The following is a 23,960-nucleotide window of genomic DNA, read 5'->3' as shown; positions in this document are numbered from 1 at the left end:
AACCTCCCCCTAGACACTCCGCCATGTGCACAGCGCCGTCTTCCAGACTTGAGAGGCCGTTCTGGGGCCTTGCTGCAAATGGGGTCCCTGACACTGTTCAGCACAACCATGTCTTAAAACACTGCAGAGCCTTCGCATAAGGAAGGAAGCAAACTTTTAGAATTTGCTTATTTCCATATAAAGGACACAAGTTGAAACAGCACTCTTACATGTGATCTGAACTGTGTAGTATCTGTGTCCTTTAAAGCCCTCAACAAGAACCTCTGAACAGTAGAACCTGATTAACTTCTGTCCATTACAGAGGATCAATATTGGTGGTGCCTTTCGCAGTGGTTACATGAAATGGGGAAATTTATCTTGACATAACCCTCTTTACCCACAAGTAAATGTTTATTTGCACAAGTTTAAGAAACATGTTCTTAAAAAACAGTAAGAAAAACCCTCTAGTGTGTCTTAAGTTACAACTGTCACTTCTTGTGTTCCATTTGCTCCCATATGCAAAAAATTCAGATTTCCTGTTGTGCCTTTTCTGCTATTACCAGAAAGTGCTCATAAGAATTATTTATAGTATGAACTTAATGGAATATTTTGTAATTGTCTATTATGAAGTAATTGTTTTTGCTTTGCATCTCTGAAAGACTTGTGCATGTACATTACAGCAAGTGTCTTATGCACTGCATAAAATTAATATTCTCCACATTATATAAATGCTGGAAGGACATCTTAGTGCGTTTAGAATAGACTTGTGAGAAATTTACATGGAAACATTATGAATCCTTGTGGTAATAGGCTGACGTGGTAAAGCTACTTCTTTCTGTGTATTTAGGCAGCAAGAGGTTATTATGAACAAACGGGCGTCGGGCCTCTCCCTGTCGTGCTGTTCAATGGAATGCCTTTCCAAAAAGATCAGCTGGATCCTGATGACCTAGAAACTGTGACAATGCACAAAATCCTGGAAACCACAAGCATCTTCCAACGAGCTGTGTACCTGGTAGGTGCTGAGTTCAGCTGTCACTAGAAAGAAACAAGATTTGGATAAAATGACACAAAAAGTCCCTGAGTGTGTAATATACAAGATGATGTAACTTGCGCTTTTTTTTGTTTGGGTTTTTTTTTGAAGTTATCTAAGGCAAATATACATGTGAAATAACAAATATTGCTTCTTTCTTCTTTCCTTCAGGGTGAATTATCTAATGACCAAGATGTGGTTGAGTATATCATGAATCAGCCTAATGTTGTTCCAAGAATTAACTCAAGAATTTTAATGTCTGACAGAGAGTACCTAGATCTGACAGGAATGAGTAAGGGATGCTTTTAATTTTATTAAACATGAAGTATCTGAGTCAAAGACTTTTGCTGTCCCAACAGAGAGCTCTAGTGGCCAAGTATTAACAGCGATGTTCTGGCCCCGGTGCTGGGAGAGATGTGTACAATAGCAACATTAATGTCTGCAGGATTTTCAAACCAGGAATTAGTTTTGATTTTATACAAACCTTTAAAGGAATATGACTCATGAAATTGAGAAATTAGCAATGTTAGCTAAAGCCAAGAACAGTCATGTAATGTATAAGCAAGAGCTTGTTTCTTATTTCTGATCTTCTTCTGAGCTGAGATTGACATGTTATCTCTGGAATTACTTAAGATTTAGAAGAACTTTTCATGGCTAAATGTATTAACACCCAAAGCAGTGCTCTGCAGTATAACAGTAATATACTCTGCAGTATAGGGAAAATATTTGTACAAGTACCTTTTTTGAGTTGCTTGAAAAGCAGTAACACACTGGATTTTTAAATGTATCTTAACTCCTAAGTGAGACTAAGTGAGACTCGAACCATTCTTTCAACTGACTTCTGCATATCAAATATGCAATGCAGTTATTAATGTAACTTGTGAGACAAAAATGTAACTTAGGAGATAAAAAAAATATATTCCTCAGCTTGTCTATTAACAGTCGAAATGAGACATAAAAAGCAGTATCACGAGGAACAAAATGGCATGGTTGTTAATGTTCTGGTAATAGTAGTGATTTTCTTTCATTCTACATAGAACAGTTGCTTTGACATCTAACACGTTTTCTCTTCCTCAGATAACCTTTTTGTGGATGATTTTGCTCGATTTACCACACTGGAGTCCAAAGAAAAGACAGCTGCTGTTGCAAACAGCATGACCTACTTGACAAAGAAAGGTAGTATCTGCAGGGGATTATGAACCCAAATCTGATCTTATTTCCTGTATTTCCAAGCATATATACAGTACTAAACACACACACTGAGCCTTGTTCAGGCCTGTGGACAGGGTTAAAAAGGATTTGTTTATTTATTTTTAGTATCTACATGGAACAAGAATGTTCCAAAACCAGCCCAGCCTCCAGTGAATAATGAAATCCCACCCAGCCTGCTCTTGCCACATTGCAAATGACCACCAGAACTGCAGCAGTGTAAGCTCTGATCCTGCAGCGACACCGACTAGAAAAATACAAAAGGAATTCTAGCTTTCTGTCTCATAATTAAAAATTACTACAAGTTACATTGAATCAGAAAAAAATTGTTATTGTCCATTATATAAGACCACACCTACCATAGTCTGTGCTGGTTTTATTACTCCAGTGCATGTGCTGCTTTTTTCAATTATAATATTCTTTGATTATAGTTATACGTGAAGTGTCCTGTCAGCGTTAAAACTCAGCAGTACTTCTCAATGTAAGAAGTGCATGCACAGACATAACACTGAGCTTAATTAGGCCTTTCCTGTATCCATTTCAATTAGGTGTCATAAAGAAGCTGCTCTCACATGAACAAGTTCCTCTTGTTCCTGTCTGTTGTGTTCACTAGACTCTCACTAGTTTCCCCAGTACTATCTCCAGCACCGCCTTAAATATTCCCATTGCTCCTGTTTTTATTTGCCCGTGGTTCATGTTCAGTCACTTAGATTTGAACAAATTTCTTTTCCCTTTGCAGAGTATTAATTAAAGCTACGCCTCCGCATGCTTTTTCGAAAGTGTGCATTAATTTTCAATCCCATGGCTTGACAGTTTTGGGTCACTGCCTTTTCTGTCACTTAAGATATTTAATAACTGGGATCTGATTCCAGTAATGGTGCAGCAAATTTGTATTCTAAAATAATAGGAAAGCTATATGTATCTTGCTGGCTCAACAGCAGCACTGAAATGGCACTGCCATGCTAGTTTTTAAAGAGAGAAGATAATGGAAAAAGTTAACATCCAAGTCATAATGGCATGGCAGCTTTTGCACATGGTCTTCAGAATGATGCCTTCATGGTATGGTATGAAACTGGTAATACATAGGATGAAACTGGTAATACGTACTATAAGTAGTGCTATAGCATGAAAATAAAGCATCAACCTGTTTAAGGGGAAGAAAAAGTCAAAGCATATTCTAATAAAATTAGCACAAACTTGCTGCTTGTTAGACTTGAACTTCAGTGATTCAGTTATGCCCAGTACAGTGCTGCAGCTTCTTGATACACATTGGGATTACTCTCACATCATTAATGTCTCTCTCCTTTCCCCCTTTCCTTTCTGCTTTTCAACCAGGAATGTCTTCCAAGGAGATCTATGGTAACTCATACTTTAGCATTTCATACGTTGTTCTGGGGATTTTCTGGTTCCTTTATAACATTGGCTTTAGAACCACCAGGAAATGAAGAAAGCTGTTTAAACACATTTGCTTCAGCAGTTTTTTCTCTGTACAAAACTGATTTTATGACCTAGCAGCTTCAGTAAGAAGTGGTATGTGCGTACCCTAGCTGGAATCTCTAAGTTACTTGTAGGTTCCTTTAATTAAACAGGTACTGTTTGTTTAGCCAGTTGTCACACTTGCCCACATCCTCCCCAGAAGGGAAATTGGCAAAAGGAAAGGAGACGGATGGGTTGAAATGGAAACAGATCAAATAAATTAATTTTAAAAATAATCTAATACTAATGTAAAGTACACAAAGTTATACTTGGCCCATGTAGTGGCCATGAGCTGCGCGCTCCCAGCAGTGAATGCTGGAAGTCAAGCACTGGGAGCACCGTGGCTGCAGCAAAAACATGATGGTCACAGCAGTCGGGAGAGTAGGCTTTGGGAGAGGAATGATGGGCGAGACCCTCCAGGGTTGGTGGCCATCAGGAGAAGAGACCATCCCCAGTAAAATTCCTCATTTTTAGGAGTGTGACCTTTATGGTATGAAATACTTCTGTTGGCCAGCTGAGGTCAGCTGCCCTTGCTTTTGCTTTTGCTCCTCTGGGCTTTAGCATGCAGCTAACTTAAAACTGCTGAAGACCTTGATCACAGTGGAGACCCACCTGCACACCGTGGCTGGCCACGAACAAAGCCAAAGTGCCTTAGCAACTTTGTTTTCACTGAATTGGGTGCTGCAATCTTCTCAAAAATGTGGCTTTCCTGAATAAAAAATTGATTCTATGATTCCATCCCAGCGAAACCAGGAGAGCGTTAAACAAAACAAAAAGCAAACAAAAAAAAAAATCCAGCTTAGAAAGTGATGCATGCTGTCCCACGCGGGGTTTCTGAATGAGGTAAATGGAACTTAATATAATAGCAATACTATTATTCTTGGCTTGCCACACTTCCTAGCTTAGCTTAATCCATAGCTTTCCTATGTCATTTTCCTTTTTTTGACATCTTTGCATGTGCATACTTTTCCTCTAAATGAGGTAAAACTGAAGCTTTCCTTCCCTTCACCCTCAAGTAACTCTTACCCTTTTTTCTTCTTAATTGCAGATGATTCCTTCGTTAGGCCAGTTACTTTTTGGATTGTTGGTGATTTTGATAAACCTTCAGGGAGGCAATTGTTGTATGATGCAATTAGACATCAAGTAAGTAATCTTTTCATTTAAATGGGTTAGCAGTGCTAATAAAGCAGTAGATAGAGTCTTGAAAAACACAGATTGTGCTTATTCCTGTTGTATGACCTGGGCAGGTTGGTTTTCCCTGCAGGGTCTCTCATTTCCAGCCGCATCTTCTTTGTAGGGGCTGGTACACTGCTGACCTCCTTGTCCTGGGACAGAATCCTCTCTTGGCACTATGCTAATACAGTAAAGAAAAGATGTTCTTTTAAGCCCACGGTTTTAAATTGAAGATGTCTGTGTTTTGGTTTGCAGATTGAGCATTGCTCCCTGCTCTGTCTCGTTTGTTTGATAATGGAATCGTAAAATAGATAGCCTACTCCTAAATCACAGTTTTGCCAGACTCTGAGTGGTGGCCATGGTCCTATATATCTTAAGTATTTTCTGGAAGTATAATACTTCCTGTCACCGTGGTGTTTATACGTAAACTAAATACCTGATGCTCAATTAGTACATCTTTTTAACCTTGTGTTGTTATTTACCTAATTTGGGATTTGGTTTTCTGGTTAAGAAATACAAAGCTTTCGCTACAGTTTATTTAAAGCACACCTGAAATCTAAAACTGTCCTAATGTATGTTTTGTTAAACACAGAAATCCAGCAATAATGTTCGCATTAGCATGATTAATAATCCCAGTGAAGATCCAAACAGCCAGAACACGCTTGTCGCTAAAGCCATATGGGCAGCTCTGCAGACACAATCATCAAATAATGCCAAGAACTTCATCACTAAAATGGCAAAAGAAGAAACTGCGAAGGCACTAGAGGCGGGAGCTGACATCTTAGAATTTGCTGTTGGGGTAAGTGTGTTTCTTGGCATTTGCAAAGGTAGGGTTGTTCTTTAATTCTATGTTCATATGCAAAAGATGCAGTAACAGTGGAAAGTTACACTGCTGGTTCTGGTGTTGGGGTTTATTTATTAATTTTGTTCTCTGAAAGGTAAATAAATGTAACAGTCCATCTAAAAATAGAGTAAATCCTCATAGACATCAAAGCTATGTAACTTCGAAAAGTCAAAAAGAGTGCACATTCAGGGATCTACTGAAGTGAGTCAGTTATTTCTTGGGGGGTTAAGAGAGAACTTGTAATTTTTTTTCCTCAGCTTTTAAAAAAAGATTAATTTTTCAAAGCAAGTTTTTAAAAGTTAGGCAATAGTCATTTAAGAGCAAAGGAATGTAAAAACTGGTCTAAGTAGCAACAATTACTAGAACTGTGGCCCTTCACATCAGAAGCTGGGATAGTGTTTGAAGGTGACAAGCAAGAACTAGTTTTAAGATCACAAAGAAAAAGGGCCTGGGGATAAATTTTAGCAAGATATAAAGATGTTCTTGAATGGAAACAAGAAAGGTGCATGTAAAAAAAGTATGCTGAGGTGTACTTTTCTTCCCATTTCAATATCAGGTATTCTTTTTTTCAGGGTATGGATATCAATATTTTCAAAGAAGCCTTTGAATCCCCCAAGGTGGATTTTATTCTCTCCCATGCTATTTACTGCAGAGACGTTCTAAAACTGAAGAAGGGGCAGAGGGCAGTGATCAGCAATGGAAGGGTAAGATCGATCAGCAGGCGGTGAAAGAGATAGGCCACACGTGGGAAAGCAGCAGACCTTGCGCAGTAGAGCCCGGGATGAGACGCAGAGTCTCAGCAGTCTTAAGGACTGCTTCCAGTTTGATTTATTCAGACCTGCACAACCTTCTCTTGTACTGTGAGCAGTTAGTTGCTGGTGTTTTGTACAAATTCAGATCTGTCATCTGCTTCCTAGTAAGGAAAAAACCCCACCCAAGTTCCAGTGGTTACTGTATACTCTAAGGGTTAAAAATGTCAAGTGATGAGTCGTGATACTCTGTTTCACTAGCAAAACATTAAGAATTGTCTAGGTAGCTTCCAGGCTTCTGAAGGCTAGTGGAGTGACATTTGTTGGTGTCTTACTGGGCTACTGGAGTTGCCCTGGTGTTCTATTGCCCCGTCAAGATGTAGTATTGCATGTGTAACTTAATATGCCTGATGTTTGCAAACCAAACCTTCAGTGAAAACTTTAACCATGCATTTTTATGCCTTAGTGTGGGACTCTTGGCTCTGAATAGCTAGATTTATCTTTAAATACCACTGATTATTGTTACCAGCTTAAACAGTTGATGGGCTGGAGTGTTTATTTTAATACATCTTTGAATTTTGTTTCAGTGTAGCCTTCTACCTAATATTGATGATTTGGGATTTTTTCTTGTAGATTATTGGCCCATTAGAGGATGGTGAGATGTTCAATCAGGATGATTTTCATCTCCTTGAGAATATCATACTAAAGACATCAGGACAGAAAATCAAATCTCAGATTCAGCAGCTGGGATTTGAAGAAGATCTGTAAGTAAATGTGCAGAGGTTTACAAAAAAGTGGTGGTACTCAGGTAACGTGACTTTCTGCAGCCTGGAGAACGGTTTATGAAGTACGCTCTGGTGCTATAAACAAACATGGATGTGTTTATATAGTCAAGGCTCAGCTGTTCAGAGGGGCAAGTGAGAAAGGAAGATGTGAATGATCTTTATTGGGTTTAAAGTGCCTTTGGGACTTTTTTTGTAGTTCACAATCTCCCCGAGGTACAGAACTGCAACTGTATCCCCCAGATTCAGGAGGCAGATCTGAGAGTATTGGCAACCCCTACCCCTACTATGGTATTGTGCTCAGAGTTCATGATTCTTGATTCATTCTCTGTATCTAGTAGAAAGGGGAAAGTGCCTTGAGTCTGTAGGAATTTACTATAGAACTGTTCAAGTGAACGTGAGGCAGTAAATGTATTGGTACTCTCTGACAGAGAGAGTGCCTGGATCACTGCAGCATGGGCAGCCACAGCCTGCTCTGTTCCTGAGGCCTTCAGGAAGTGGTTTCTTGGATTGAGGGTGGGGAGGGACACAGGCAGACTGAAAAATTAAAGCAAAAAGGGTAGTGGTGTGTTCTACAGGGGCTGGCTAAATTCATTGCTGCATTCAGCTAGATTAAGTTTCATTCAAGCTTTAGTTGGCTCTGGCTGGTGACAGTTTTACTAACATAGAAGACGTCTGAATGCAGAGAGGAGTCGTTTGCTGCTGTGGGGTCTGTTACAAAGTGGCACAAATTACTGCACTTACTACATTTATTCTTGAAAATCCATACTGCACCAGATTACCTTTCTGCTCCTCTAAATGGAAGAGAAACCTAATTTTTCATTAATACTAAGCCCATCAGACTTCTTGTGGGTTTTTTCTGCAGATAAATCTTAGCTGACATGTCGTTTTAAATCATTTACCTCCAATACGTCAGGTTTCATAGCTCATATGTAGGATTACCATGGTACTGATTTAAAAGCAGAAAGAAGGCGAGAAAACGAAATGTTGGAGTATGCTCTCTGAATCTGTTTTGCAGTTCAAGTGCTCGTTGGCCTATAAATTTAAAAATTATTTTAGTAATACTGTCAGTACTATGGAATTATGTATGACTTTTAACTTTTTTAAAGAGAAATACTAGGAAAAGACATAGAGAGAAGAAAATTAAAATCACAGTTCTAGATAATTATTGCAAAAAGCAAAGAGGTGAGCTAATCAGAAGAAAGTAATCTTCAGGTTCAAAGGGACTCAAGTCCACAGGCATGTTTGCGTGTTGGAACTCACAGCGAAGAAGATGGTTTTTCTTATATTTAGCATTACATTTTTCCATGATGCTACTTGACTTCTAAAAGCTGGTCAAGTAACTTAAGTATGAGGTCTTTTGTGCAGAAACCTCGTGTGATTCTGAATCCTAGGAAGACAGGTTTTAACAGCATTCCAAATCCTTTTGCATCCATTGCTCTGCTGGGAATCAAAAGAGAAATAAAGGTGACAGGGTGAAGGAAGAGGGTATAGTTTTAACATAAGCTAGTTTTGGTTTGAATGCTGCCCAAGTTTTTCAAAAGCTTTTGAAATTATTTGCTGTGTTGGAAAACACTGTAGAACTTTGGCAGACTTCACCTGGCTTGTGGTTTTGGTATGAACAATTTAAGCAGCTGTCACTATAAATCTGAGAATTAATTCAGGAAAAGCTGACAGACCTTTAAGTTCCAGTATTGCTGTTTTGTTTTTCTGAATTCAGTCTGTATCCTCTTTTGCTGCTAACTGTTGGAAATGTGACAAGTACACGCATTTTCTCGGTATCTCTAAACTATTTTTTTTCTTTCTTCAGTGCAAGTGACTTGGTAATGAAAGTGGATGCTCTCCTTTCTGCTCAACCAAAAGGAGAGGCAAGGATTGAGCATCAGTTTTTTGAAGAACGATACAGGTATAGGATTGCTGGCATTTGCTGAGCAATCTGCTTCTCCTTGTCTTTTAATGTTCCCATTTTTTTATGTTGCATTTAACTTAAATAAATAAATAAATAAATAAGATTCCAAGTAGCAATAGGAAAGTTCCCAACAGTTTTCAGGGCACAGTGAGATTCCAGAAATTAGTTTTATTTGTCTGCCTACATATACATATACGTGTATATATATATATATATATATATTTATATGTATGTTTTTTCTCTATCTAGTTGCAGAAGGTGCATAACATTTAAGAATTTGACTTTCGAATGAGATAGTTAGTGTTTCTCCTACGTTTATCCATACATTTGATAGTTTAAAATCTTTTTTTTCTTCTGTTTAGTGCAGTTAAACTGAGACCAAAAGAGGGGGAGACATACTTCGATGTCGTGGCTATCGTTGATCCTGTGACCAGAGATGCTCAAAGACTTGCTCCGTTACTTTTGGTGTGTATACAACACTGTAATGCATTTTATGGCTATGTCAAAAAGTTGCCTCAGTTCTGTCATTTTGGAATGTTCATCTTCCTCCTTGACTGGGTTGTGACCAATGGCTGCGTAATGGTGTGTCTGAGTTGCACAGTGCATTTATTAGTGGAAAAACTATTTAACCTGTACTACACACTAAAAAGATAATGCTTAGACAGGATATATTGATAGCTTTCAGTATCACCATTTTAATGGTTTAGTCTGCAGTGACTCTGTTCTTAATGAAGACAGTCTCTGCATCCCCAAAAGAATGCCTGCAATGTGAGGGACTAGGTAACTTCTTAAAACCACCAATTAAAAGGTGGGTGTGGTAAAGCAAATAATGACAGAATGAGCAGGTAATGTGCCTCCTTGAGGTCCCGTCTGAAAAAACATGATCAGCTTTCCTAATTAGCATTTTAAGGGATGTCTTTTTCTCATTACTTTAGGTTTTGAACCAATTGATAAATATGAACCTAAGAGTGTTCATGAACTGCCAGTCCAAACTTTCTGACATGCCACTGAAAAGGTAAGTACCATGGCAGTGTCGTGCCAGGGTTAAAAAGAGAGAGGGAAAGACAAACTGTTGGAGTGTGCTAGCACAGAGACATGGTTAAATGTCCTACAGGAACTCTCAATAACTCCTTTGAGCTCATTTATATAATAGCATGATTTCCCATGGAGAATCTGGGAATTTGTGGAAGCATGAGGTAATTCTGCTGGATTACATTTGGATGATTTATATATATATATTTATGTGTATGTATATATGTGTGTGTGTACATATATATAAATTAGATAACTTACTAATCTTAATGGTTGAGTCTTGCACATTCTGTTTGTTCCTTCAAGATGTAAATTCTGATCTGTTCTAAGGTTAACAGAAACTGTGTTGCTTTGGACAAAGCCTTGGAGACATTGGAGGTCTGGGAAAGCTGATACCATCAACAAGTTCAGTGGCAGTGAAATGTTTGCAGTTTGGCAAAATATGTTCTAACATTTTCTTTCTGAAATTTCAGCTTTTATCGCTATGTTTTGGAGCCGGAGATTTCTTTCACAACAGATAATAACTTTGCTTCAGGACCAGTTGCCAAGTTTTTGGATATGCCGCAGTCTCCACTGTTCACTTTGAACCTAAATACTCCCGAGAGCTGGATGGTGGAGTCTGTGAGAACCCCATATGACCTTGATAATATTTACTTAGAGGAGGTAAGAGAAAGCAATGTGTTCCTTTTACTGCATTTAAATGGTGACATTTTTCCAGGGCCCATTTTTGTACTGGGAAAGAAATGCAGAATTTAAAAATGCTAGGAGGGATGTAGGTAAACCTAAGGTCACTGACAGTAAGGTTGTGGTTCTCAATTACTCATAGATGCCAGAATGACAGGTTGAAAAGTACCATGGGCTTGAAACAGATCCTACAGATGTTTTGAGTGTGTGGCCCACAAAAGGATAAGCAGTATTAATTAACCAGTAAAACCAACACAACAGAAATCCACTCAGTTGCAGTAGGTTTGGGACCTGACTGCTACTAGAACAGGCCTTGAGTTAGATTATTAGAATGTTTATCTGGGCAGTGCTGCCCCACATACGTAGAGATAAAATGAGAAAAGAAAAGTCCAAGGTGCTGGAGTTTAGCAGCAAAAGAACATTAAATTCAAAACCAGCTGTATGTACAGGTTGATGGTTCTCATTAAGTTTAATGGGATGGATGATTCAGTGCTAATTATTAACTTCTTGCTGTTAGCAGTTAACTTTAATAGTTTTCAGAAGATCTAGAAATAGTAGGCTAGTAAGTGGTTATAAAATGCACTACACTACTATGTTATGTCAGGCATTAAAAACTCATAAATTAGGAGTTAGAAAATCCATGCATGACACAAAGTAGAAAATTGTGGACTTCAGAGTGCAATGTTAAATAATAAACATTGAATGAAATAAGCTATTATTTAGCTGGCTTTGAAGAATTGTGGCTATCTATTAAACCCAGTAATTTTATATGTGTGATCCAGCAAATGTGAAAGATGCCAGGCTGACAACTCTAGAGGCTGAAGCCCTCTATTTATCTGCAGCATGGGTATGGCATGGGCAGTGGCAGACAAGCTTCCCCACCAGTATGCCTCAAGCCTGACTGGGAGGAACCACCTCTAGAGGAGAGAGGGCTCCAAAACCAGCCAACCCTGGTTGTGTGGGTGACTCCTGCAGCACAGAAACCTGTCCACTGCACCTGCAATGAGACTGTCAAACCCTTTACAAATAGGCCTCTCGAAAAAGAACGGTCTGTTCAGCCTTGTGGCCGTTACAACACGGATTACTCTCTCACTGAACACTGTGTTACTGGTCTCTCCTGCATCTCTCTGATACTCTTCAGGAATATGATGCAGGATAGTGGTAGAGTCTGACATTGCAAGTCCTGTACTAATTACTCAGAAATCTAGGAAATTGGGTGTTTGCTGTTGTGCGGCGCTTTTTTGTGTGTGTAGTTTTTTTTGTTTGGGTTTAGGGTGCTTTTTTTTTTACTTTCCATCTCTTATCCTAACTTTAAAGCCATACATGAACCACCAAATGGCAGATACTATGTGTTTCAAGCCTCCAGTTAAACCCCCCTCACCCCCTTATATTAATGGAAAGCCTGAGAAGGGGATTAAATGCTTCAGGCATTCAAAGTACCACCCTGAGGCTCCAAAAAGTAGTAACTACTTTTTCAGGTGCACAATTTTCAATTCCTAATATGCCATCTGTTGGTGCTGCAGCAATTACACTGTCATTTTGGATGTGCAATGGGAGAAGATATAGACTAGTATTTTGCTTATGCAGTGTCCTCAGGCTGCATCTGAATTTAGCCTGGTAGGGACCCAAGGTTTTTTGGGTTTGTGATTTTATTTGTGGTTGTGTGTTGTTTGGTTTTTTTTCCCCTTCTCTCTCCTTTTCTCTTGGTACTTCGGTGTAGAAAAAAGGAACTGGTTATTTGTGACAGACCCTAGCACAATATAAAAGTAGTGCAGAGCAAAACAAAATGTTTATTTCGGGTGAAAATATTACATGAGACTACTTTAAACAGATCCAGATTCTAAGTCTGCAACCCATCATATATCTTTTTATGAGATGCCGAACTGAACACTTCCTTGACTATACTCTCCATTAAATGTTTAAAAAAAGAAATTGTAAAATGGAGCAACAGTCCTTCCTTTTGCTTCTCCTAGCATCTTAACAGTTGAGACTCATATCTTTTTGGTCAGGTACGCTCTTAACAATATGTATGTGATGTTTATCACTTGAAGGCTGAGCTGCTCTTTGAGGCTTTCCTAGGTATTTGCTTAATAAAATTACTTTGATAGAAGTGAGTGTTATTTAACTACTATGGCTATTTTAGAGAGCAACTGAATCACTAAAAATTTGCACTTTAGAGCCAGTGCTGAGTTCAGCAGTATCTTTTCCTTCCAGGTGGATAATGTTGTAGCTGCGGAATATGAATTGGAGTATCTGCTTCTGGAAGGACACTGCTATGATATTACTACTGGACAGCCACCTCGAGGACTCCAGTTTACACTGGGAACTTCAACCAATCCTGTCATTGTTGATACCATTGTTATGGCCAACTTGGTAAGTGTTTGACTGAAACTGCCAACAAAAAACTGGTCCACCAGTCAGCATCATCGCATGGATAAACCACTGCGTATTTTCTAGTGTGTGGGTTATGGATATGTGGTGTTACACTCCTCAGTTGCTTGCAAATATATCCGAACCACATCACTCCCAACACTGATACCTAAAACTGAGCAGTGCACTTCATTTCTTACCTTTTTCAAGATGTACTCCCTTCAGCTTGCTGAGAAGGGTCTTCTGGAATATCTTAAAATGATGCCAGTATTCTTAAGCAACCTTTTTCCAGGGACAGACAGTTCTGTTTTTTCCAGGCAAGGTATGTCTTAGACAATCTGCTCTGGTACTGTAATCCTCAGGAGGACAGTTGTCTTGTTCTGGGACCCATCTCTTCAAGAGATCTATGGAACAAATGGAGAGAGTCAGCAAGAATAGTCAACATTCCAGAAAATAAAGGAAGTGTGAAAGAATGGGACTTGCTTATTTCAGTTGAGAAAAGGTGATGGACGTCCAAGCATAAGATTGTTCCCTGCAGCTGCCTTTATAAAGTAGCTGCATAAGGGATCAGTGTGTTTTCAGTATCTGCACTGGACAATGAGAGAGGTAATGGACTGAAACCATGGCAAGGGAAGTTAGCCACTGGAATATTTTCTTAATATGTTAGCGAAGAACTGGAGTAAACTGCCCTTTGTGGTTTTTTTTAATCTTTAAATGTATTAAAGAAAAAGCAAGGAAGAAATGTTCACCAATGCTTATTTTAAAATTGTTACACTCATTTTCTCATTTCTCTGTGCCTTTTAGCAAAAGTATATTCTGTAGTGATGTAATGTTACTTACTGTGGAAAGGAAGATGACCCTTAGTTTATGTGCAGTCACACTGTGTGTGTATATGTTAGGGAGTAAAGCTCAATGGCTCAAAGGTATCTTTTTTCCAATTAGTTAAACCAAAGCGTATATACCACAGTATACAGTGCGGTATCTGGGAACCCACGGTTCAGTGTTCATACTGTGAAGGTGTATGAAGAGACCAGGAGCGTGCCCCATGCTTTTTGTTTTATTTTTATTTTTTTAGCAGACTGGTTCATGTATGGAATTGCATGCATTTGGGGTTACAGTAGAAAATTGTATGGGACACTGAAGCCTCAGTGCAAGTGGTTTTATCCTCTAGAAGTGTAATAATCTAAATCACAGAAGAAAGTATTTAGATTTGGAACCTGAAACTTTAAGAAGACTTGTATACAATATCTGAATTTCACACTGTCATTTTTTAAGCTCTGTAGAAGACATATCTTGTAACGTATAAATTATGTCACTGTTTTCTGCTGTAGATGAAATGCCAGTCTGTAGAGGTTCAAAATTCACTTTAATTCTATTATGTAGGAAGAACTTTTGTGCACTGTTATGTAGTTGTCAGCTAGTGTTTTGTAATTCACTCACTCCTTCATGAAGGCAAGATTTTGCAGAAAAAAACAACTTTGGAATTGCACTGTTCCCACCAAGACACCCTGAAGACTTTCTCACATGTAACAAGTAACGCTGGACCTTTTCATACTGCTGTCTCTTATCGAAAAAACAATGATTTGGAATGGAACTTCTGGGTTTTTTCTCCTGTTCTCTGGGGTTTAAGGCCTTAAGGTTATGTTAATCAGCTGGCTTGCAAGTAATTATGTTCAGATGTAAAACAGTGGGTCAAAATACATGACTTAAAATCTTGATTTTCTACGTTTGCATTTTCTGGAAACTGACAAATACTCTTTCTGGTTTACAGGGTTACTTCCAGTTAAAAGCCAATCCTGGTGCATGGACTCTAAGACTGAGAAAGGGCAGATCTGAGGATATCTACAGAATCTACAGGTAGGACGGTATCAGAAATACTTTAATTTTTTTGGTAAAACTTCTGAACTAGGTCGACATTGCAATGTAGGAATCTAATAGTTCCCTTATCAAAGTGTAGTGAATCAGCTGGCAAATTACATTTTGTACTGAGTGGAAGTTAACATCAGATGAAATAAATTAATTCCATTAAAAAAAGCAAACTACATACGTGTACAAATACATGTTTTTGTTACTTTGTCGCATGTCTCAAACCTGTTTCACAGTGCTGAGACTAAATACCATGTAGAAGAAATAAAGCATGTATTTCTGCTTTGCAGTAAAGGTCAGTATTTTACTGTATTTCAGCCATGATGGCACAGACTCTCCACCTGAAGCCAGTGAAGTTATTGTTGTTCTCAACAACTTCAAGAGCAAAATTATTAAAGTAAAGGTGAGTTTAAAAACTATGGTTTCTCTTAAAAAGACTGACCAACAGTGGGAAAGAAATTTTGATTAAGGCATGATCGTCCCTCCCGACAAGCATACATTTGAGGCAGTTTGCTCCAAGTTCACATCACAGTATCAACAACAGAATTATCTGTATTGTTGCTGTTTGGTTTTTTTTGTATGCCAATGAGAAACAATTATGCTCACATTTTACTGCCTCTGTTGTGTTTGTGACTTCAGAAAAGTCAGTTTTGTATGTCCTATATATGTCTAGTAACAACCATTCAGCATGTCCACTGAGCCACTGTTTTATCTGTTAAATTTCACTCATCTGTCAATATATTTTCTATTACTCTGACACACAGTAGTTGAGAATACTGATTTACCTTTTTTTTTTTTTTTTTTACATGATGGTCTCTAAACACCTCTCAGCAAAGCATTTTAACTATCTAGACTCACATGCCTTTGGTGTCTGAAAACAGCTTTGGAATCTGTTCTGAAAAAGTCAATTTACTACTGAGCTTCTTCCCCAGAGAGCTTAGGTTACCTGTCAGCTCACTGGACATAATTCACGTGTATATAAACAGAGACATAGTTGTTGGCCCAATATGTAGATCCACTCACTAAAGCCACGTTATGCTTTACAGGTTCAGAAAAAACTAGATATGATGAATGAAGATCTACTAAGTGACGGTACCAGTGAGAATGAATCTGGATTTTGGGAATCTCTCAAATGGTAAAATTAATTAAGTAATAACCTGCAAGTCTCTTGAAACTAGAAAACTATTTGATGATACAGTTAGGTCTGTGCTATTCCACAGCTATCTATTAAGATCGCTTGAATTCAGGGCTCTCTTTCATAGGACTCCTTTGCTTCTAGAGAACTGGGCTACTGCTTTGCACCTGCTTGCCTTCCCTTACCCCGCTGCTACTGGGGAGCCCAAAAACATTGCTCATTTCGAGGAGCTGCATCTCAGCCAGAAACCTTTGTGTGGAACAGGTGTTCATATATAAGCTCTTGAGCTGCAGTGCTCTGCCCTGACCAGCGGGAGGGGGACGACAGCAAACCCCTCAGTTGCAGTATATTAAGCAAACACTGCAGCAATTCATAGGCTGCTGTACTCTTTCCTGCGTAGTTGGGCCTTACTATCTTGTCCTTTATGTATACACATTTGTCCTTGCAGGGGATTCACAGGAGGACAAAAGAATGAAGATGTGAAACAGGAGAAAGACGATGTACTAAATATATTCTCTGTGGCTTCAGGACACCTGTATGAAAGATTCCTACGGTTAGTCCAGAATTTATAATCTGGGGGTCTCAGATGGTAATGTGCTCTGCTTTGCACAAGGAAAAACGTTAGAATTTGCAAGGATATGTATAAAAAAACCCCCGTTTCTCAGCAGCACAGAAGTTCTCTAGATTTTGCATCTACTCTATTATAGAAACTTATCTGCATAACATTTGTATGTTCAACATTTAGTCTAATAGGTAGTATGTTGCTGCCATAAATTTTCTCACTACAGTGAGTATTGTTAAGTTACAAAATAAGTCCTAGTTGCTTTGGAAAAGGATCTGAACTTTGGTTCTCAAAGGACTCAAAGTCAACAGGTTGTGTATTCTCTGACTAGTTAAAATACACAGATTTTGTGGGGGTTAATATTTTAGTAGATAAAATTAAGCTATTTGCAATAGGCTGAAGCTACCCACTTTTTTTTCATGCATGAAGATCAGTTACCTGACACAAACGGCAGTCAGTCTAATAATGTAAACCAGCAATTTGTAATCTGTTGTGCAGCTGATCTCTAGTGGGTGGCAGTTGTTCCTGTAAATGCTTTATTCTTTTTCTTTTAATAGAATAATGATGTTGTCTGTGCTGAAACATACCAAGACTCCTTTAAAATTTTGGTTTCTGAAGAACTACTTATCACCTACATTCAAGGTTTGTTACTAATTCGGAATTTATTCTGGGGGGGGAAGAGCTTAAAGAAGGTTGCAACCTGTGCATCAAACTACTGTATAAAAGTTACCTGTCTGTATACCTTCTGTTCTGACAAAGCATTAAGGTGGTATAAGCTGGTGGTTCTGCTTAGAAAGCTTTGAGAAATAACAAGACAGGTTGACAGTGCACTCATGCTGAAGGTAAATATTTAAGACAACAGCACATACTAGGAGAATCATGCCTGAAAGAATATGAACTTTTTTTCTTTTGTGACTCACAAAATAAAGGTGTAGATTTTAAGATGAAATTCAGGGCTATAAACTTTCATCTAATACATAAGGTTTGAAAGATTATAGGAAAAAAAAACTACCAGAGAAGCAATTCCTACGCCTAGGTACGGAGAGAGTTTCCTAAGAGGAGACATGAGAACCGTTTCAGACAGACTAGAGTACATGAGTGGTTCATGATAGAGAGTGACGTAAGCCCTAAATGAGCACACCTGGAAATGCTTGCTGATTATATGTGATACATCGTGAAACAAACAGCGGGATTCAAAACAAAACCCAGAGGTAAACGGATGTCAAAGTGTTCAGGAATTTACGACTTCTAATATTTCATATTAGGAAGTAGCATTTCTTAGAGAATCTTCCCTGTTAAGCATGAACCGCAGGGAGCATCCCTGTGCAGCAGCCGTGGGCTGTGCAGTGATGGCTGTTGTCAGTCACCGCTTGGGAGGTGCAACAAGGAGCCTTCCCTGCCCGTCCCCACGGCTGTGTTGTACCAGCACCCCTTGGCTAAACCTTGCACTCTCCGGGTGTCAGAGGAAGCCTCATGGGTGAGAACGCAAACCGATCTGACAGTGGGCCAAGTTGTTCTCGTAAAAAATTTCTCCTAGGTTTTTTCTCTCATTTTATTATTCCCATTTACACAGCATTGTACAGCCCTTAATAATAATTCTCCCATCTGCGAAATTTTATGATCTGAGTAATGCATTCTTTTAAACTGATCTGTGGATCACTATAAAAAATGGGAATAATGCCAAAATACTTTGTTGTCTTATGATAGTTGGCTTTACAATTTATATTGATTGTTCTGTTTGGCGTTATGTCTTACTTTGACGTAACGATGAAACTGTAGTTATTCTTCATGGTATTTCATTTTCTAAAGTTCTGTGCCTTATTATAGGACTGAAGTGTCTATCTCTTGTAATGCACTTTTCTTTTTCCTGCAGAGGAACAAAGAACTGAGATAAGCTACTTTTTTCCCCCCTCCCTCTGCAGGAGTTCATCCCCTACATGGCAGAGAAGTATAATTTCCAGTATGAACTTGTCCAGTATAAATGGCCACGCTGGCTTCATCAGCAAACAGAGAAACAGCGTATCATCTGGGGTTACAAGATCCTCTTTCTAGATGTGCTCTTCCCATTAGCTGTTGATAAAATCCTGTTTGTGGATGCTGATCAGGTAACACAGAGGTTGGAATTACTTGATCTTTTCCTTTTTTTTTTTCTTTTATCTAAGAATAGTATGTTCTTGAATACAATTTCTGTATTATTGGAAAGGTTGCAAGTCTGAGCCCTACACAGGCACGTCTGAGGGTTGATTCTGTAACTATAGCAGGCTTCAGTGAGTGCTGGTTTTTCTGCCTGATCCCACAAAGATTGGTTTTGTTGGCTTGTCTTTTATTTTTGTCCGATTCCTCATTCACTCACTGTGATTCCAGCTTGTTTGCCAAATAGATTCTTGTTTCACCTTTCCATTTTTCCAGTTCTGTCTGTTCTCCCAGCCTGCAGATCACTTACCACACACTGTATTTTCCTAAGTCACCAAACACTCTGCCCTCCCACTCACCTGCTTCTAACTTGGCCGGATCCGAGCGGCGTTCAGAGGAGCGAGAAGGCACATCCCTTGTGCACAGAGCCATGTCCTGCTGCACAGCAAATGGTGTTATTCAGGCTCTGCATGTGCTTACTGCCTGAATGGTTTGAAAAGTACAGGATACGTGTGGAGTGAGAACTGCCAAAAACACTCCTTCAAAACCATATATGAAACTCAGGTGTTGATAATCTCTACTTCTCAGTATAAAATGCCTTAGGTGTTTTGACATGTGCACAGCATTATCTATCTCACATCAGTTAAAGTCTTTACAACTTAGGCTAAAGTATCACCTAGGATAAATTTCCAGCTACGCTATTTTTGGTTTAGACAGTTTTTGCTCTATTCATAAAAAATATATTAATGCTTTTTTTCCTTCCCCACCAGAGTGATATTTTTAGGGTAATATTACTGCCACAACATCTGTGTCAAGAAAACATTAAAAAAGCCTTCATGCCTGAAGGTTTTGTAAACTTTCAAGAGAAAAGGATACAAAGGATTGCAGTAGAGTATAGTGAAAATTTTTGCTGCTTATTAAGCAACCATCAGGCACTTCAGCTGTCAAAGCAACCCCTATAAGATTATTTTAAGCTCTATTTTAATTGTTCCAGCTCTAAGGGCAGGGGAGACAACACCTTTTGTGCTGTGTTATTGTACTTCATATACATAATGCAAAAGACTGCAGAGTATAACAGCTAATTCTTCCAGTAACCATTTGCTCAGCTTGAATTAAATCCTGACCAGCATTTCAGAATAAACCATGGCAGGCTTTTACACTTAAAAATAAAATGCTCTTTCCCTTCAGATTGTGCGCACAGATCTAAAGGAATTAAGAGATTTCAATCTAGATGGTGCTCCTTATGGATATACTCCATTCTGTGACAGTCGAAGAGAAATGGATGGCTACAGGTTCTGGAAATCGGGCTACTGGGCAAGTCATTTAGCTGGAAGAAAATACCATATCAGGTACTGAAGAATTTAGGGTTTTTTTTCAAAATAGAAGGGGAAAGCTTTCGCTACTAGTCTTAGAATTAGCAGAAAACTAGCTGAGGTATACAACACTGCAGTGAACCACTTTTTGCTTACTGTTGCCTCTTTAAGGTTCCATTGCCTATGGTCCATTTGAAGCACTAGGGACACTGAAGTTACTTTCAGTATGCTACAGCTTTTACAGATGAAGAACTGAAGTGTTAACTAACCAGACATCTTCATTTATTAATAACAAATGTTGGAAGAAGGGACTGCATGACAGCAAAGCTAAGACAGATTTGTTGAAAACTGTTTTTCATACATGCCGTGACCTTGTTAGAACCGCTTTCCTGCCTTGTATTAGAAAACTTGACGTCCTGTCACCAAGAGATTGTTTTAGCATATTATATCTTGGGGTCTGCTGGGGCTGCAGCAAATTACCCATCAGTCAAATGCCATTACTAATTGCATCATCTCCATGTAGTGCTCTGTACGTCGTGGATCTGAAGAAGTTCAGAAAGATCGCAGCTGGAGATCGACTCAGAGGACAGTATCAGGGTCTTAGTCAGGATCCTAACAGTCTGTCCAACCTTGATCAGGTGTGGGTTTATTGTGTTTGTTTTCTTTTACTGAGGTATGATGGCAGTTGGGTACCTTTTCCTTCATGGCCAAACTTCAATCACAGCCAGATGCCAGTAGCAGTCCTGTTATGCTCTGCCTTCAAATGAGGCGGGTGACTGACAGCATCAAATGTAACTTGTGGGTGGAAACACCTTCCCCGCCATGAATGTCTTAGGACTATCAAATTTTCCAGTTTACTCCAAGACCAATACATAACACAACTGGGTGCTTGTTTCTTGAGCTATTCAGCTCAGAGTGCTTTACTGTGCACTGACTTAATAACATGGAAATAACGCTTGTACTGTGGTGGATGGAAAAAATAACACAATGGTTTTAATCAATTAAGAATCGTCTTCCAAATTAGTTCAGTACAGGTTTGATACCGGGTTCATATTACTGCTTTAATACTGCTTGCTAAATAACTAATTTGCAACAAAGTAAGATTAACAGATGTATGCAGTTTATTTTTTTTTTCCAGAGGAACTCGTTTGGAATGGAATGAGAGGTTGATTCTTACAAAAGTTGAACTTCTCAATACTATGTTGTTGGAAGGTGTGTTGTTTGTCCTCCTCTGCACCCTGTGGAAACTGCTACTAACTCCTATTCTTCACTATAGGATTTGCCTAACAACATGATCCACCAGGTGCCAATTAAATCACTCCCACAGGAGTGGTTGTGGTGTGAAACATGGTGTGATGATTCCTCAAAGAAGAGAGCAAAAACCATTGATCTGGTAAGTGCAGTGGGGCTCCCTCATTCTAACATCCCAAGAAAATACAGTGACCAGTTTTAGAGACACTTACCTACCTCAGATCTAGGCACCTCATCCTATACTGTTACTTAAATGTTTTCAGCAATTCTGTTTTTTCTTTTAGCTTCTGTATTTCTCTTATCTGGAACAGTGGCACTATTTTAGAAAGAGACTTTACAAGCTACTTCAGATAAAAACCAGGTGTGTGGTGTTCACCACCAGCAGATTAATTCCACCAAGGGGAACCATACCTCTAGTCAGTAAATAAACCTTTTTTTAATGCACCGTGTCTGAACAGTTCTTTATGTTTTGTTTGCAGTGTAATAACCCGATGACTAAAGAGCCCAAGTTGCAAGCAGCGATGCGTATAGTTCCTGAATGGCAGGACTACGATCAAGAAATCAAACTGCTCCATAGTCTTTTCCAGAAAGAAAAAGAAACCGGAACAGCAGCTAAGATGCCAGGACAACACACACATGGTAGTCTTCCTGACTATTTCTCTACTTCTATGATTTTATTCCTACCTGTTTGGACTGAGGTTAAGATGCGTACTTGTGCACTGTAAACTTGCACCCTGCAAAGGCTTGCATGGAGGATCTGTTAAATAATCAGTATATTTTGAAGGGACAGAAAGGTCTTGCTGAGTGAGGCAGCTCTCACTTAACCTGATTCTGAAATGCAGTGAACAACATTGCATGCTTGTTCTGGTTCTGTTAAAGACCCTCACTGCTCCTGCAGTTTTATGCACTTGGCCTTATCCTAACCCTTAAAGTGCTGCTATAGATACTGGGTATGAATTGCTCTTCTGTCACTGATAACCTTGCAAAGAACACGTCTTTGGGGTTTATATACTAATTTTCAAACTGATCTGACAACTGAGGCAGATGCAAATGGAGTGTTCATTTTTCTCTCCTCTTCTACAGATCCAGCGGCACATGTGGAATTATGATCCACGGAGAAAAATTCAAGTTAGACTTTTTCATAGACAATTTTTATATTGAAAGCTAGTTTTTTTCCGGTATGTCTGCAAAACTGCTGAATAATTGAATGGGATGATGTATGCATTTTTATTACTTGCCTTTGGGTTCATTTCTGCATATGAAATAGGATCTGGATTGCTGGAATTAACATTACTGTTTTTTTGCACCTGTGGTGGAGATGAAAGAACCCGTGATGGAATTTAGCATTTCAGAAACAAAACTTCAAAATCCACTGGAAAAGCCACAGCCTGTTCCTTCAGCTGTTGTTACCTCCACCACTGATGAAGATCCTGTTAGCCTCAGATCTAGCTTGAGAGCCTGGAAATCGCAGACCCGTTGAGGCATTGGCCAGAACATAAGTCCCAGCTGCAACTGATGGAGATAATTTTTCCAGGTAACATTAAAAGGCTCAGAATCATGCCTTGAATTTGAGATAGTTTTATTTGCAGGTTTTCAAATGGTTGGAAATGGTTCTCAGATTTGTTCGGTATGCCCTTGATTTTGTAACAAATCCAGCATTACTTAGGTTTTCTACTTCCTGTCTTCATTTATTGCCCAACTTTTGAAGGTTTGGCTTAATGTAAAGCTACCACAATCTGTTTAAATGCCCATCCAAATACAAATGCCTGAGCTTACAAAGTGAGCGGAACATTGAATTTGACAGCTCAGTTCATCCTAGCCCATCTGACTTGAATCAAAGTGCCCTCTTTCCTTCGTGCTCAAGGTTTAAATCAGTCTGCAAAACTGGCAGGGCCTTACTGTTGCTGTGGTTCACTGATTTATGAATGTTTTTTGTTTAAGAGAAATCTGTGGAAACTTATCATCATGTAAATTTCATTAACTTTATTTTTCTTAAAACAGAGATGTCACATCAATAAAAACTTCGGAGTTCTTAGGTCTTAAGCTTTAGTTCACACTCAGTCCTTTGATCATCATTTTGCTTGCACACATTACAGTCCTAACTTATTTTGGGGTTTCTGAAAATTTTACCTGCATCTGTTTTCATTTTGTGCACAGACAAGAAAATGTTTTCATGCAAGGATTAATTACCCAGCCTAGTTTTGTCATTCTCAGTCATGTCTTATTTTTAAAGATGACACTGCCACATTTCTGTGTTATGAACATACCAATTAAAACAAATCCTCAAACCCTGTTTTCCTCATTCTGTAGGATTATTGTCTGCTCCCTAGAACACCAAGAAGTTTTGGAGAACTGAAATAGGAGAACTAAAATAGTATTTCTACTAGTAAAATATAGCTCCTCTGTATTCCTTTAGAAATCCATACTAGGATCATTTCTGCCTCCCATGTTTTTATACAGGTA

The 23,960-nt window shown here is 38.8% G+C and overlaps 1 protein-coding gene across 1 annotated transcript; it reads left to right on the top strand.

The window, feature by feature from the left end:
* Positions 1 to 826: 826 nt before the first annotated feature.
* On the top strand, positions 827 to 23,048 carry UGGT1 (UDP-glucose glycoprotein glucosyltransferase 1; the record flags this gene model as incomplete). Its single annotated transcript, XM_009864900.1, has 24 exons — positions 827 to 991; positions 1,181 to 1,301; positions 2,087 to 2,185; positions 3,554 to 3,577; positions 4,743 to 4,837; positions 5,460 to 5,666; positions 6,284 to 6,415; positions 7,094 to 7,224; positions 9,053 to 9,148; positions 9,514 to 9,616; positions 10,087 to 10,166; positions 10,657 to 10,846; positions 13,082 to 13,240; positions 15,009 to 15,094; positions 15,422 to 15,506; positions 16,150 to 16,238; positions 16,687 to 16,791; positions 17,358 to 17,442; positions 18,723 to 18,905; positions 20,122 to 20,282; positions 20,770 to 20,884; positions 21,523 to 21,639; positions 21,977 to 22,136; positions 22,581 to 23,048. Coding segments are annotated over 24 exons (2,814 nt in total), but the record flags the coding sequence as incomplete, so codon positions are not given.
* Positions 23,049 to 23,960: the final 912 nt, after the last annotated feature.

This window comes from Apaloderma vittatum, unplaced genomic scaffold, assembly GCF_000703405.1.
Source record: "Apaloderma vittatum isolate BGI_N311 unplaced genomic scaffold, ASM70340v1 scaffold8212, whole genome shotgun sequence".
NCBI lineage: Eukaryota > Metazoa > Chordata > Aves > Trogoniformes > Trogonidae > Apaloderma > Apaloderma vittatum.
Note: the sequence above shows the minus strand (reverse complement) of the source record. Positions and strands in the feature narration are given on the sequence as shown.